Source organism: Ostrea edulis, chromosome 1, assembly GCF_947568905.1.
Source record: "Ostrea edulis chromosome 1, xbOstEdul1.1, whole genome shotgun sequence".
NCBI classification, from domain to species: domain Eukaryota; kingdom Metazoa; phylum Mollusca; class Bivalvia; order Ostreida; family Ostreidae; genus Ostrea; species Ostrea edulis.
The window spans coordinates 92040351-92056947 of NC_079164.1; the positions used below are offsets into that span (position 1 = coordinate 92040351).

Here is a 16597-nt window from a genome sequence, read left to right on the forward strand (position 1 = left end):
TTAGAAAATATACGTCAATAGGCATTACAAGACGATTTCCAATATCATCATCTCTGAACATGCTAACTTTCAATTGATGAGACTAAAATCCCAATCACCCATGGGGTGCCTTTATAAAGTCTGGTAAAAAGCAATAGCCTAGACTGCCTGGTTCTGGAGTTACTAGAGGATGTGAAGAGTTTGAAACAAACTTCACCCGAACAACCTAAAATGCGCTTAGATATCTGCAACACATTAGATTCATATAAAACAAATTTTAATGTATAACAAAACTTTCTTCAAGAAAGAACCAATACATCCACTTCATTGGTCATTCTGCAATAAATATTACAGTTCTTCACACAAGTTTTCTGGTTTAATAGGTAACTATTGCTCAAAATGACTCCACTATTTGTTGTACATTGTCCACATATGTTAGAGGGTCTAACTTTGTTTTTAATTGAAAGGATTGAGGTCACACTATTACTGCATCAAACTATATAGATAATTCTTTCACAACTGTTACACAAGTTCCAGTCAAAACAAGCACACTTATCACAAATGAACATTGCCACACCTCACGGAGGCTGAATACCCTGTGAGGAGAATCCCAGACCCACTCCCCTCTGAGTGTGTGTTGTCATGCGAGCAAACTCATAGTCTTTGTCCAGTCTAGAAAAGAACTCCTCTCGTTTCTTTATCTGTTCTTCTGTCAGTTCTGATGCGTTCTCATCCTCTCCACCTTCATGTTTAATTCCCATTAACTTTCTAAACTTTGTGGCAATCTTTCCACTGTCATCCTGATTAAATGCTGTATGCTGCCATTCCTTTTCCTTGTCCTAAAATACAGAATAAAAATGTTTGATGTTCTTCATGTCTGCTTCATGTTGCATATTCTTGGCTTTGGAAGATATACTCTTACAGGGCATATTCAAACTAGTTGATAGCAATGACCTTATCTATACGATCTTGATTCAGGATCATGACATTGATAATGTCTGACATCTGTGAACATCTACAGTATTACCATTATGACAATATTACAAAATTCTGAACAAGACACAAAGTGGAACAGAAATATAGACACCGTGATATCTACATACTCCAATCTTTGATGGAGAAGATTATATTGAATTTAAACGGAGAGACTTGTGGCAACAATAGTCATCTGAAGATCCTATATTTTAAAACACACCTCTTTGTGCTCCTTAGCTTTGGACCATAGTAATTTCCTTTTCTGGACTTGCTCTGCATACTTCAATGGATTGACAGCTGCTGGGTTGTAATACTTCGGTACAGCAACCCCAGTCATTTCTTGAGCCTACAACCATAATCAAATGTAAAAACAAAGTGCATCACTACCCCAGTCTGGAACTGTGTGTACCTGACTCACTAGGATACACGATACTCCAGTCTGGAACTGTGTGTACCTGACTCACTAGGATACACGATACTCCAGTCTGGAACTGTGTGTACCTGACTCACTAGGATACATGATACTCCAGTCTGGAACTGTGTGTACCTGACGCATACTTTGAAACTAACAGACAGATGGATGGGAAAGCCCATACCACAATAAGGCCTGTCAAAAGTCAGGCATATAATAATTCTGAAGGCATAATTATTTTTTTTTGTGCATTATCTTACGTTACTTCACCCTGTGAATTCATACTCATACTAAGTACTTACCTTTTGGTGCATGGCTGCCATCGTATGCAGCAGAGCCACCTGAGGAGTCACACTAGACTGGGTGGACAAGGCCATTGCTTGAAAGAATCTTTTGTGTCCATCACTTAATGGAAGATTGCTCGGTTTCTCCTTTGGAGTCCCTAAATTCAATTAATGTCTTATTAACAATCTGAATTTCATAAAGATGTTAGAAAAGGTAAACAACTCCCCCAAAAATTCTTTGTCATTCTAAAATGTTTAAATGGTTCCACACCAGTCTGACTCATTCTTAACCAGCTGATATCTGTCAGTAGTATTTTACCCACTCAACATTAAAATTTGACAAGCATGCAGAATTCCATGCACATTAAAATATACATTTTATTTTTCATATCAGTACGTCATGTATTTTAAGTCGGAATATTGACCCTTTCCCCATACCAATTTTTCACAGTTGCCCCATTAAACTTAGGAACTCTATGTTCTAGAATTTTTCACATACAACTTACATGTATCTAAAACAAAAGCTATAGTTCCCAGTCAGTCAGACTCTTCACTTATTAATAATGTGTTTGTGCGTCTTGGACAACTTTCGCTTTGGAAATATCACACCATTCAGAATACTACATAGTTCTGTAAGGTTGATATTCTGAGTGTTTTCCTCGTGTGTTTCACACTTACAATCTGGTTACTCCACTGACACAGGGCTACAACATTTAGACCCGTGTCCAGTGCTCACGGCCTTTGAGCAGGGAGGGTTTTTTATTGTGCCACATCTGCTGTGACATTGGACCTCAGTATTTGCAGTTTCATCTCAAAAACCACCCCATTTAGTTGCCTCTTATGACAAGAAAGGTGTAATAAGGACCTACTCTAACCCGGATCCCCAAGGGACTATAGAATTAAGTTTTAGCTAACTTGCTACATAGTCTCACTGTACAACATGCACATTTGAATTACTTTAACAAAATATTCTTTGGAGAGAACTGTCAAAACATACCATTATTTTCTAGTCCTTCTCCTGCCTGCAAGTATTTGCTGGCTTTTAACAACTGCTGTCTCATCTTTTCCTTGAAGGTCAGATGTTTCTCTCCCTCAGGCTTGGTTGTTGGTGGTGCAGGACGATGTACTCTTTCTCTACTGCGACTTCGGCTCTTCCCTGATCTAAATGTTTAAATAAACAAGAGACCCATGGATCACATCGCTCACCTGAGTCACCATTGCCCTGCTGTTGTCCCCCTCCCCCAATCTTTATACCCTAAATAATTTTGACCCACTATTATAGCCTCGAATGGATCACAACATAACTGAACTTGAATTCACACAATACCAATGACTAATATGACCTTGTTGTTCTGAATTAGAGGCCAGATTATAAATAAAAGGTCTTGGCCTATACAAAAAAGTTCAAACCTACATAGTTCAGGAGACATTGAATAGGTTACATGTAGGTATTCTTAAGAGCAGGTCAAACTCCAGTGAAAAGGTTAAAAACTTTGGTGCCATGAAAAAGGTCTTGTCACAGGGAATGCACATATGGATTATGAGAGCCCTATCACTCACCATTTAAAATTCATGAACAAAGTTAAAAGTTTTGAACAGATTTACAGGACAAAAACAATAAGACTCTGACTATACTCACATAAAACCAACCATTGAATCCACATAAGTTAGGAGTGTTTGCATTTAGATATGATTTAGTATGACCCCCTTTTACTCTTGAAAAGAATTCGTTTTAATCAATTTTTTGTATATTCTTATACAAACTACCCACAGCATGTATGTACTTACGAGACTGTACGACATGTGATACATTATTTCACCCATTTTAACCAGGATTTTTGGGTTTTAAATTGGTATTGACAAACAAGCAGTCATTTCTAATGCATATTCAGAAGATAAATCAAGTGTCAGTCATGTGTCCAGTTCAGACTTTCATAGGTAAGATCATTGGTGGTCTTATCTGTTTATTTTGTTACTACAGAATAGTGCCATAAGTTTAAGAGAAATGAAAATATCAAATGCCTTTTAATAATTTGTAGTTTTATGCTCTTTCAAACATGAATTTAGAGTTGTGTATGAGTTATATACATATGTTAGGACTATCAACAGACGCCTATACAGGATTCATGAGCAGCAAATATTCTCACTATATTTGCTTTTTAAATAATCTTCTCGTTGTTTTCTTTAACATGCAAATGTTTTCAAGCAAGCAATTATGGGAAAGTTAATAACTTTAAAAATTATTTCAGCTGCATTAAAGTAATTCTGTACATTTTGAAAAAAAATTATAGATGAACATTGGCCCATAGAGCTGTAATTATCTTCCCTTGAAAAAAGATGCAACTATGCATTTAAACAAACTTGAATCCTCTATATCCAAAAATGCTTTGTAGCAAGTTTGGCTGAAATTAGCCCAGTGGTTCTTAAAAAGTCGGACATCTGACGAGCTTTCAGACAAGATAAATATATCACTAGATTAAATCTAAACTCGTTATGTGAATTACATCAGTATACTTTTCATATTCAGTAAAAAAAGAAAATAGCATTTTACTTACAAAGAAATTGGTACAAAGCCATATTATTTTTGCTAATTGATTCAAAAACCGCATTTGTATCTAGCAAGTCTTACAGTACATGGTTGATTTCAGGTGAACACAACTCAATATTTAAAAAAAAGAGAGAAATACTACTACAGTTTGAGATTTTAATTTACTAAGTGCTTTTCATAATCTACCTGTGTTTGTGTGGTGACCTGCTGCGATGCTTCGACCTACTCCTGTGGCTCCTTTTGCGGTGCCTGTCTCGACTTCGACTCCTCCGCCTATCTCTTTTGTGTCTATGTCGATCTCTTGAGGAGTGCCTTCTCCGTTTTCTGTCCCGAGATCTGCTTCGTCTGCGTCTTCTATGTGATGAATGGTCTTTCCTTTCTCTACTCTGTAAAACATTTTTTGCTTTAGTTTCCCAATGACTCTAATGAGTAACATATGCAATTTTTTTTTCAATCCTAGAAGGAGTTAAATTTGACTGATTCTGATGACATCCAATCTTGATCTTATTTAGTGTACAGTTTCATCCATAACAGACTTTTGCGTCAAACATGAAATAATTTCTTATCCACCCTGAACGATCATGATATATCCATTTGTTTCCCAATTCAAACCACAGGCAATTGAATCGCCTGGGTTCAAATTCACTATTAAAGAATAAAGGTATAGACCTCTTAATATAGGGTATCCAAATTAGCCGACACAATTGCCTGTGATTCAAACAAAATACATTTGAGAGACACCATATCCTCTTACACACCAGCATTAAATGGTAACGAATTTGACCTTAATGTCAACGACCTTTATTGGTCACATAACTTGGACATTCCTCTTTCCGTTCAGGATGTATGAGGTAAATATCTTGTTTAATTTAAAACATGATGCAGGATAAATATTTTAAACAGGTTAAGAGACAGAGAGATAAAAACAAAGCCCTTTGATCTCCAAATTTGTGGGATAAAAATACCACTTCATACTGGAAAAGCATTCGCATTGAACAAAAGAGACCTTAAAATTATCAAACATAAAACAGGAAACATGCACATTCAATCAACATACCCTACGTTTTGATCTAGATCTTGAGCGACTAGAGCGAGACTTTCTCCTCGAGTCTGACCTATGCCTACGATGTGACCTTGACCTAGATCTGGACCGCTTCTTTCTGGATGGACTCCCTGTGGATCTCCTCTTGTCTTCGATTTCTTTTTTACTGGTTCCCTGGTCTGGTTCTTCCTCCTGATCTTCTTTGTCCTCCTCTCTGTTGGGGGATGGAGAAGCTGAGCCCGACCTGCTGCTGTGGGAGGATCTAGAGGAGTGGGAGGAATGAGAGGATGACCTCGCTCTGGGTGGCATATCTAGTTCCTGTCAAGAACAAACAGAACTAAAAATTTCTAAAACATTGCTCCATATTACCTGAAAATATCATGCTATACATGTACATCTAAGAAAACTATGTTAAGAACCCACTACATATACAGGTATCTGTAATTTGAGCCCAAAGAATATTAAACCTCTTGCAAAACAAACAGAAAAAATGATATTCTATCATTTATGAAATACTCAGGATAATGTATTCACAATGTACTAATACGTCACTTTGGTCAAATACCTAAGGGTAAGTTGATTAATCATAGATAAAAAGAAGTGATATTACTATACAATATCAGAATTCAATTAAAACAAAATATCATTGTGATACAATATCATCCCTTCAACTCATTGGGGCTCCCCAATGTCTCAGAAATGTCAACAACTATTATTTCTACCAGGTAAAAAAATTATAATGGGCTTCCCAATATCATTTTCATGTCCCATGTCCATCTTGAAACGAGAAGTACATAGTACTACATACATGTCAAAAGTCCACAGAAAACGGAATAAAATCTGTCCCAGCTCAGGAAACTGTATAATCTCATCACAAATGATTGCGACATTGGTTACCTCCTCTTCGGTTTACTTACCCATACGCCACCAAACGACAACAAATCTCGAGATTTTTGTCGTCAATTTATGTTGAATCAGTGTTTCTTTGCAGCAATCACATGGTAAGGTAAACCTAATTGATATGTAGATAGTTGGTCAGATTATTGAAGAAAATAACCTTTAACCTCTTTTCATATTTTCTAAAGTTAAGACAGGGGGGCTAGAAACACCCTATACCTAATTTCATTTCAAGGGATAATCTTACCGCACTGGTAAACCCTTTCAGACATGGAGAAATACATTCAATTTAATTTTACCCTAAGGATAAGACAACCGCTAAGTAAGTCTTTCAGGAGTCCTACAAACAATATTTGAGAGTTGTGCACTCTGATTTTATCTTAGTTAGGCATGTTTTTTCTGGTCTGAAGGCAGCATTTAATAAAAACTTGTACGGGTTTAATGTGACATTAAAATAAATTTTTGGATGCTTTTCTTTCTTTTATATAAAATTTAGTCTGTTAATGAGGATTTTTTTGTGTTCTTTACCTTTTCAACAAACTCAGATCTAAACAGCTTCATGACATCATCAGCAAATGATCTTGATTTTTTGGGACTTTTGGCTGGAAAGAAAAAAAAAAAACCAAATTACTCAAAAATATGTTGTTTTAATCATAAATCGTGTAGAAATTAATTTACTTATGTTGCAATACATTTATCTATATACCAGGATGTATATAATATAAAAAAGTGTTTCATTTACCAACACAAAGTTACTCTCAGTGACTAACCTGATGCTCTTTTATCAAAACGAGTCTTCCATGAACATGACTGTATCAGAATAATTTAATATATGCTATCAAACAAGGAACATCATGTGAATAATGTTTTAAAGAGTTCTTCAAAACTCAATATCAAAGTATGTATATAATAATTAAAGGTAAATAGGGCCATTTATACTTTATTTACATTATTGGTCTCTTACCTTCTTCCTCTGACGATCCTGGTGAATTCTTATCATCCTCTTTACTTTCCTCCTTTTCGTTTTCAACAATGTTTTGGAATAAACCTGGATACGCCACAATTCCTGCTTGAAGAAATTCCTGCACGGATTCAGGCTTCTCTGTGTCCCCATTATCTCCAGAAATCATTTTCTCAAACGATTCCCACTCCGCCTGCAGACTAGAAGACACTTCTACCTGTCAAACACATAAAAAAAAAATCAAAAATAAAACCCAGCAATTTATATATAGTCGTATGTAGAAAACGTACCATATTACGGTTTCAACGTTTCACTTCCGTTTTCGTTGTTAAAATGGCTGATGTCGCCATCTTGGTAAGGTGAACTGTTGCCATTATTTTTAAAAAGAGTATTCCCCAAAACACATGAGTATTTTGTTTAAAAATACGTTATAAATTATACCTGGTCTTGTCTGTTACTATTTGAGCTTTGTGATTTATCCCCATCATCATCATAACTCGCTAAAAGATCCATTTCGCAAGTGCGTATATCCGTACCAGAATATCCGCCCGCACGGTTACGTTACTTCCGGTATCGATTAAGTTTTTTACTCGTTCGATGAACATTTCGACTTCGTACTTGTATATATATACTGTACATAATGTTGTCGAGAAACACCCCTTTTCATATTAATATTGTAAAAAAAAAACCCAAAAAAACCCAAAAAACAAAGCAATCAATTAGCCTACATTTTGTACTTATCCTTAAATATTTTTTCCCCTTCGCAATAATTTGACAGTTTGATCCACTTGACTAGTTATAAAGTGAAAGCAGCATGAATATCATAAATGAAGAGACTCAGTTTGAAACGAAAACTTGGTGTTATCGAGGAAAAGTCGTCAATTCAGTCTGTCCGAAAGACTTCCACAGAGACAGGAACTAGAGCCAGGTAGAATTAGAAGGCTAATTGTGACATGTTAATTGTCTATTCATTAGACATGTTAGAGAAGGGGGGGGGGGTGTCACTATAGTATTTATTATTTATTTAAAATTATTTGAAACTAAATAAGGATGCTTGATACACCACAGGTATCTGAATTTTGGTCAATAAATAGATACAAAAAGAAAAGAGAATAAAATACCCTATCTGTATTTATATAAGGGATAGATAGGGTATTTTCTCTCTCTCTCTCTTTTCTTTTTGTACCTATTTATTGATCAAAATTCAGATACCTGTGGATAAACCAACTGCTAACAGGAAATGGTTTCTATGTCATTCAAATATTAATGAGGTATCCATCCTGGATTTTAAGAAAAATTAGTTGTAAAATTATCCAACAAGGATTCAAACCCGGGCATTCTAAAAAGCTACTTGTGTATAAGATTATTCTCTGTCATTACTGTTTGTAATACCACTTGACTTCCAAAATGTACCCACTAGGCATTTAAAAAAACCAAACATTGTGCCTGTAAAACAGCTAGGGGAAATTAGGGGCAGATCAATCAAACCTTTGACAATTAACTCTTTTGTAACGTACAGCGGTCTGAACACGATTGCTGTTGCTTAACCAGATATACATGTACTCTACCACATCACTAGAAAAGCTAGCTCACTAACCAGACAGTAGAAGTTCCCTTTAATAATATATTGTCCACTACACTTCATGTTTCCACTTGAGTGCCTAGTATAATTAGGAGTCCATCAGAACAGAATATATTTATTCAAATTTAACTTTTGTACTGAAAAAAACATTTATTTCATTATACATTTGCATTTCCAATGTTTTCGCCTTTCGTATCTTTATGAATTGTATAAATGGGCATAATCCCTCATGCTTATGAATGCAAAACTCCTTGATAAACATAGTACACCGAATTTAATGGCTGGGAATTCCCACTGAAATGAAAGTATACACATATACAAATGTAGAAGGTAAATACAAGAAATGAATTAATGACATATACTTATTACATGTATCATCATATGTTTCATAATTAATTCATTTTGTGCTGATTTGAGAAACTCTTTCAAGGTATAGTGGGCCACCTTAAAATGCAAAATATTAACTAGCATGTGATAAATAGAATTACCATAATGATTATGTAAAATCAGACCCCACATCAGATAAAGATTTCCCTTCAAACCTAATACTGTATGTATACAATATTTTAGTATATGGTGAATAGAATATCACTTGGTAAAATCCATATCATATGTCATATCAGCTCTTGGGCCCCATACCAGCTGTCATTTGATCTTGTGAGCTTGAATTTAATAACCTTTGTTCTACGAAGTCTTATCAAAAACTTAATTATTGGCCATGACTTTTGAAATGCAAGTGAAAGAGCATTTAAATTTGATGAATAGAAGTCTTGTTGAAAAAATATCTTGTGTAAGTGGTACCAAAATCAAAGTATGTCAATGTGACCTTGTAACTTTGTTGAGAATTAGATCCTCACTTGAAAACTGTGGAGGGAAAAACAGACAAATCATGTACTTTGTGTAATAATTCTTCAAAACTTCAAAACTGACCAAGTTCAATAGCCTGTAATTTTCTCAAAAATTGAAGAAAATCAAAATCTTTGCCACATGCACCCCTACAATACCCATATAAACACTGTAAATCAAGAAGGTTCTCACCTGTTTAACAATTAAGATTGATGATTAATGAATTTTCAGTCTTTACCTTTGAATTTTTTTTTCTGAACCAGGTTGCTTGTTATTATAATGATACATGTAGCTCTTGATCAAGCTTGTTTATTGCTGGGAACTGCTGCTCAGGTGAGCAATGTGGCCCATGGGCCTCTTGTTTATTTCTGATCATGAAAATTTTGCAAATTGAACATATGAAGTGGCCAGAATATCATTTTCTGAGTAAAGGTCATATCATATATTTTCAACATATACAAAACAGAATATTTGTTTCCAAATAGTGTTACCCCCCCCCCCCCCTTCCCCCCTTAATCAAATGGCAAGGTGTACCAAAAATAATAGATGATCTACAGTCAGTGTGGCTACTGCAGCATTAGATAGTGATGATTATAGCTCAATTAGGTTCACGTACATTAAGCAAGTATTTGATTATAAAGAAATGAATCTCATTTTTGAAAATACAAGGAAATAAGTATGCTGGTGTGAAGCATTGCAGTTCCATCATACCCTCCTGTATTTTCAACAATGAAGTTTATTTAATATTTTAAAGCTTACATTTACATTCTACTTTCATTTTTTTTTGGAATTTCCAGCCATTACAAGATTGCTAAACGTAGCCATGTACTCACCGCCCCAAAAAATGTACAAAAGTCCCATAACTCCTGTAAAATTTGTTTAATTAAAATGATGGCGCAATATGATCAACTACATCTGTTGAGTGGTTTCTGAGGAATTACGTCCACAAAGTCAAGTGGGACGGACATCAGTATTTCTGTTGCGGTTGGGACAAAGACATTCTGTTATGGGTCAGAACAAACCCTTAATCTAGCACATGCAGCAGAATTTACTAACAAAAGGCAATTAAAGAATTGATAATATTCATTTACAATTAATAATTGAAAGAAAATGGTATTAATAGCAAAATACTAACTTATGGTAGTTGTCACTATTTTTGTGTGTGTAGATTCTGTTTGGATTTATTGTTCTAATTCCAAAATCCTTAGTTCCCAGTGTAAATAAAAAATCCTTAGTTCCCAGTGTAAATAAAAAATCCAAATGCATTGAAAGTGTCTAACCAAAGCCTTCTTTCTATCAAAAAAATTTCAGTGTATTCATTTTCTAGTACAATCTTGAAAGACAATGATGTAACCATTATGTCATCTTTCTACTAAAATAAGAACAATCTCGATCACAGGTGTCAATGAGGAAATAAACATGAGGCTCTGGAACAATCTAGTACAATTTAGTGCAGATAGTAATATACACAACAGCACTATATTTATTTGTATTCATATGTGCATTCATGCCTTTTAAAGGGAAATAACTCAGATGCATCTCAAAACTTATGTATTGGATATGTTTATCTGTAACGTGTTGTCTCAAATACCAGCTATTGAGGTTCAGTAATGAAATTTGCAACTTTTTTGCCATAAAGGGAAGATGGCAGTTGGCAGACCCAAAAATGGCCCAAACAGACCTACTTTTGTTAAAAATTTTAATCGAAGGGACACCAATTTCAGTCCCAATATTTCCCCCTTAGATTTGCCACTGGAGTATATGTTGGTATTAGGTTGACTTCTATTAATTTCGAGTCCAAAGGTTAAACTAAAAAGAAAATTTCTGGATCCAAGATAAATCCAATTCAGTACATGTATTTGCTTTAGCAATAAAATGTACCACAGTGTTATATGTTATTAAGATTTTTATTGAAATTTGAAGGTCATATTTCATAGTTCAAGGTCACTATAGCATTTTTGTTGAACACGCAGGTCTATTGTATAGAAAGTGCATTTGAACCAAAATAAGTGTAGTTCGACGATTCCTCCTTGAATTTTTTCCCCGCCACACTCAACAATTTTTCAGTTATCTGGTGGCGCCCAGTTTTTATTGGTGGAAGAGAGAACCCAGATACAATGTACCTGGGAAGAGGCCACCGACCTTCCGAAAGTAAACTGGGAAACTTTCTCACTTACCAGCGCGAGCGGGATTCGAACCCGCGCTCCTCCTTGAAGTAATAATGCTGTATCTAATATTCTACCATTACAAAGTGCCTTGAAGCTGGGGCCACAAATTCACTAAATTTTTCTTATTTTGATGATTGTAAACTTTTTAAAGGCCACTGGAAATCATTCATTCTGAAAAAATTGAACCACCACTACAGACGAGACAGACACCATTCCCGGCATATGTGTCCTCCCCAAAGGTATGTTTCTTTTAGAAAATACTGTAGATCTGGTAAGTTTGGTGCTGGAAATTTTTTGATTTTTTAACAGATGAATGAAATACACCAAAAATTAAAGCACCAAAATTTCTATTCATATAAATGATACACTTGTAAATGAAATTGTACCAAAAGTAAACGCTAAGGTTTCACCTGAGTCATGCATAAACTTCCCACTTTTTCAACTTCTTCTCCAGAACCATTGGTCCAATTTCAATCAAACTTGCCACAAAGCATCCATGGGTGAAGGAGATTCAAATTTGTTTAAACGAAGGGCAATACCCCCCCCCCCCTTCCAAAGGGAGATAATCAAAAAAAGGCAAAAATAGGAATTTGATCTTTTCGAGAATCACTGGGCCAGAAAAGTTGAAATTTACATGAAAGTGTCCTGATGTATATGTACATGTAGTATGTAGTGTAAATTCAAGTTTCTTTAAACCATGGTCCCTGGGGGTAGGATGGTGCCACAATAGGGGATCAAAGTTTTACATGGGGCTATATAGGAATAATATTTAAAAATCTTCTCAATAACAACAACAGGGCCATGATGAGTCATATTGATATGCAAGCATCTCCAGGTATCACAGATTCAAGTTGATTAAAGTTGTGGCCCCTGGGGATAGGGTGGGTCCAGAATAGGAAATCAAATTATTACATGTGAATACAGTGTATATTGAAAAAAATCTTCTTTATAACAGCAGCGCCTTGATTACTAATATTGATATGCAAGTATATCCTGTAGGTAATGCAGATTGAAGTTTGTTCAAATCATGACCAACGGGAGTTAAGAGTTGGCCTAAAATAGGGGTCCAAATTTTACATAAGAATGCACATACTAATTGCAAGAAACATCACAAAGTAAAATTAAACAGCAGGAAATGCATCAGTTGACATCAATGATATACAGGCATCATTATATGATACAAACTCGCATTTGTTGACATAGGTATGTGATCAAACAAGGACATAGGACACATTTGACTTGCGATTTGCTTTTGTGATCGAGTTTGATGCTCGGGTTCGATATCACAAGTGTTGAATGTAGCAAAACGTGGTGTGTTTTGTGCATCAAGTTGTTTTAGTGCAGTTAGTTTTTCATAGATTCACAGTCTTAAGTTTTAAGTCCTTATAGGTCTCCAACATGTTTTCCTTCGAAATTATACAAATGCCCCAATCTAATTAAAATCAGGCTTGTTGGATCTGTGCCGTATACTCTACGCAGAGTATAAGGTGCGGATCTAAGAAGTCTGATTTTAATTAGATTGACAATTGCACCTAAGTTTATATGTTTTACTAAGATTTTCTGCAAATTTGTGTCTTATTTTAACAATGAATAATGAAGAAACTTTGACCAGCTTACTTACTATATAATCATGCGGATCAGCACGATACTCAGGTGACTGTTATTGTGTTAAGGCCCAAGGGCTTCTTGTTTAAGAAAATTCTGCTAAATATTCCTGAACAGATGCAAAAATTACACAATATACATTACCTCTTATCTGAAAATCAATACCTTCATTGTATATATACAAGTTCAAATTGAAACAGGAGATTAATTTCCATGGAAATTTTCACAAAATCCATTCTTTTCAAGTCAATGTCAAGTAGGTATGACCATGTGTGATTGCATGGTAGACAGGTATAGGAACCACTGCATGACATCTGTCTGGGTAGAGTCACACTTATAAATCTGGCATGACATCTGTCTGTGGGTAGAGTCACACTTATAAATCTGGCATGACATCACATCTGTCTGGGTAGAGTCACTTATAAATCTGGCGTGACATCTGTCTGGATAGAGTCACTTATAAATCTGGCGTGACATCTGTCTGTGGGTAGAGTCACACTTATAAATCTGGTCGATACAGAACTGGTGTAATGTTTGTAGTTGCAGCGTGACGATGTGGAGAGGTCAACAGACACTTCATCTTTTCCACCCATGTGCCAGTTGTGCAGGAAACGTAAACCACCTCCCAATGACTTCACACAAAATGTGAGTTACAAACTAAATGCTGTGAGAGAGATTCACTGCTAGTGCAGATGTCTTCCTATTTACTTACTTCTGAATTCAGTCTAAATTAAACAAGCTGTATATACCATGTGCAGTATTGGTATTATAAACTAAGTGAGTGGATGGTTTCAGTATTACAAACTAAGTGAGTGGATGATTTCAGTATTATAAACCAAGTGAGTGGATGATTTCAATATTATAAACCAAGTGAGTGGATGATTTCAGTATTATAAACCAAGTGAGTGGATGATTTCAATATTATAAACCAAGTGAGTGGATGATTTCAGTATTATAAACTAAGTGAGTGGATGACTTCGGTATTATAAACCAAGTGAGTGGATGATTTCAATATTATAAACCAAGTGAGTGGATGATTTCAGTATTATAAACTAAGTGAGTGGATTGATTTCAGTATTATAAACCAAGTGAGTGGATGATTTCAGTATTATAAACCAAGTGAGTGGATGATTTCAATATTATAAACCAAGTGAGTGGATGATTTCAGTATTATAAACTAAGTGAGTGGATGATTTCAGTATTATAAACTAAGTGAGTGGATGATTTCAATATTATAAACCAAGTGAGTGGATGATTTCAGTATTATAAACTAAGTGAGTGGATGACTTCGGTATTACAAACTAAGTGAGTGGATGATTTCAGTATTACAAACTAAGTGAGTGGATGATTTCAGTATTATAAACTAAGTGAGTGGATGATTTCAGTATTATAAACTAAGTGAGTGGATGAAAATATTTATTTCTTGTTTTTAGTCATCTGCAGGTGTACAGGATAGAAATATTTGATAAGGATGACTACACATTTACACAATATATAGAAATAAAATTATAATTTTTAGTGCACAACACTGACTACAGATGAATTGCTTAAAACTTCAGTCCAGCAAGCAAAGAAAGGGAGGTCACCCTTACCAGAAATAAAACTCGAACCATCTCCCAGTAAAAGCACCATATCACAGTGCCCAATGTGCAACAAGGAATTTGATTCAAGGTATGGGGTAAAGTATAGCATGTCACTGCATTTAACAAAATGACATTAAAGCTGTATCATTTTAGTAAGAAAAAATATCACATTTTGCAGGTTTTCATACTCAATATACTCATTAGTAGGTACATGTACAACTAAATAGATAGAATCATACTCACAGTATGGAACTCCTATCAGATTTTTATATATACTAAATGGTACATTTGACATTTATTATTTTCTTTCATTGTTTGCAGTTTCACCATGCTTGGTGTGGACAGTCACTTAGCTAACTGCTTATCTTCTACAGATGACGATGATGTACACTGGTAGCCAGTTCATAGTGGAGACTCTGTGAAATAACCCTATTGTGTTCATTTTTTTCTTTTTAAAAGTGAAAATAATAAAAAAAAAATTAAAATAAAATAAAAAGAGAGGTCTACAGGTCACACCGCTCACCTGAGGAGCCGCAACTTCTCGTGTAAAACTCAAATATGACCCCGTCCTGACCCAAGGAAAACAAAATTTTGATCATTGCTTGCACATTGTGTCCTTAAAAATATTTTTAATGAGTTTTCCAACCATTTCCGATTTAAAACGTAAACTGCAATTGTGGCCACATTGTAACCTTACAGGCCATTGTATCTAAATTACTATAAAGATGCTTGAATATCAAGGATTATAGGCAGAATGGTGGCATGAAAAAAATTGTCAATGAAACTTTCTCGTATTTGGTGAGATTTTAGTGCAGTGTATAGGGGATTCTCAATACAAATACATGTATATCCAAATCATGGGACTCTTGTCATTGTAAGTTGTGAGAATCAAGATACTTCCCCTGAACATTACGTTATGTACAATTACATTACATCATATGGTTCCATTTAATTTTCCCTGAAATTAATTTCCATTTGTAATTCACAGACAATTGGGAACAATAGGCCCATGGGCCACATCGCTCACCTGAGTCACCTTGGCTCATAATTAAAGATATTTCCTATATATTCACATGTAAAACTTTGATCCCTATTGTGGCCCCATCCAACCCCCGGGGGCCATGATTTCAACAAACTTGAATCTGCACTATGTCAGGAAGCTTTCATGTAAATCTCAGCTTTTCTGGCTCAGTGGTTCTGGAGAAGATTTTTCCTATATATTTGTATGTAAAACTTTGATCCCCTATTGTGGCCCCATCCTACTCCTGGGGGCCATGATTTTAACAAACTTGAATCTTCACTATGTCAGGAAGCTTTCATGTATATTTCCAATTTCCTGGCCCAGTAGTTTTTGAGAAGAAGATTTTTTAAAGATTTTCCTTATATATTTGTATGTAAAACTTTGATCCCCTATTGTGGCCCCATCCTATCCTTGGGGGCTATGATTTTAACAGATTTCAACCTGCACTTTGTTAGAAAGCTTTTGTGTAAATTTCCACTTTCTTGGCCCTGTAGTTTTTGAGAAGGAGATTTTTAAATATTTTTCCTATATATTTGTATGTAAAACTTTGATCCTCCCTTGTAGTCCCATCCTGCCCCCGTGGGCCATGATTTGAACAAACATGAATCTGCACTATGTCAGGGAGCTTTCATGTAAATTTCCACTTTCCTGGCCCAGTAGTTTTTGAGAAGATTTTAAAATATTTTTCCTATAT

General features: G+C 35.2%; 2 protein-coding genes across 3 annotated transcripts; one reads left to right on the plus strand and one right to left on the minus strand.

Annotated features, from left to right (window-relative positions):
* Window positions 1-239: 239 nt before the first annotated feature.
* Window positions 240-7694, minus strand: LOC125674227 (arginine/serine-rich coiled-coil protein 2-like). Of its 2 annotated transcripts, none has more exons than XM_048911335.2 (9): window positions 7540-7694; window positions 7102-7315; window positions 6666-6739; window positions 5256-5558; window positions 4385-4584; window positions 2648-2811; window positions 1669-1808; window positions 1175-1300; window positions 240-818 (listed from the first exon to the last, which is right to left on the minus strand). In XM_048911335.2, the coding sequence occupies exons 1-9, from the start codon at window positions 7609-7611 to the stop codon at window positions 558-560; spliced, it is 1554 nt and encodes a 517-aa protein (XP_048767292.1). In that variant the 5' UTR covers window positions 7612-7694; the 3' UTR covers window positions 240-557. The 2 variants fall into 2 exon arrangements, with proteins under 2 accessions (XP_048767292.1, XP_048767302.1); XM_048911345.2 differs by lacking the exon at window positions 7540-7694 and adding an exon at window positions 6908-6947.
* Window positions 7662-15378, plus strand: LOC125674292 (uncharacterized). The gene is made up of 5 exons (XM_048911420.2): window positions 7662-8026; window positions 11846-11933; window positions 13840-13944; window positions 14819-14970; window positions 15204-15378. The coding sequence occupies exons 1-5, from the start codon at window positions 7926-7928 to the stop codon at window positions 15277-15279; spliced, it is 522 nt and encodes a 173-aa protein (XP_048767377.1). The 5' UTR covers window positions 7662-7925; the 3' UTR covers window positions 15280-15378.
* The last annotated feature ends 1219 nt before the right edge of the window (window positions 15379-16597 follow it).

What these genes read in the sequence shown, in the direction of transcription:
- LOC125674227 (XM_048911335.2), bottom strand. Translation starts at nt 7,611, where the DNA reads ATGGATCTTTTAGCGAGTTATGATGATGATGGGGATAAATCACAAAGC. An exon ending in GATCTGAGTTTGTTGAAAAG is followed by an intron (nt 5,559 to 6,665) that starts GTAAAGAACACA and finishes TGTTCTTGACAG; the next exon opens with GAACTAGATATGCCACCCAG. An exon ending in AAGCTAAGGAGCACAAAGAG is followed by an intron (nt 819 to 1,174) that starts GTGTGTTTTAAA and finishes TCTGTATTTTAG; the next exon opens with GACAAGGAAAAGGAATGGCA.
- LOC125674292 (XM_048911420.2), top strand. Translation starts at nt 7,926, where the DNA reads ATGAAGAGACTCAGTTTGAAACGAAAACTTGGTGTTATCGAGGAAAAG. An exon ending in CCAATGACTTCACACAAAAT is followed by an intron (nt 13,945 to 14,818) that starts GTGAGTTACAAA and finishes TATAATTTTTAG; the next exon opens with TGCACAACACTGACTACAGA. An exon ending in AACAAGGAATTTGATTCAAG is followed by an intron (nt 14,971 to 15,203) that starts GTATGGGGTAAA and finishes CATTGTTTGCAG; the next exon opens with TTTCACCATGCTTGGTGTGG.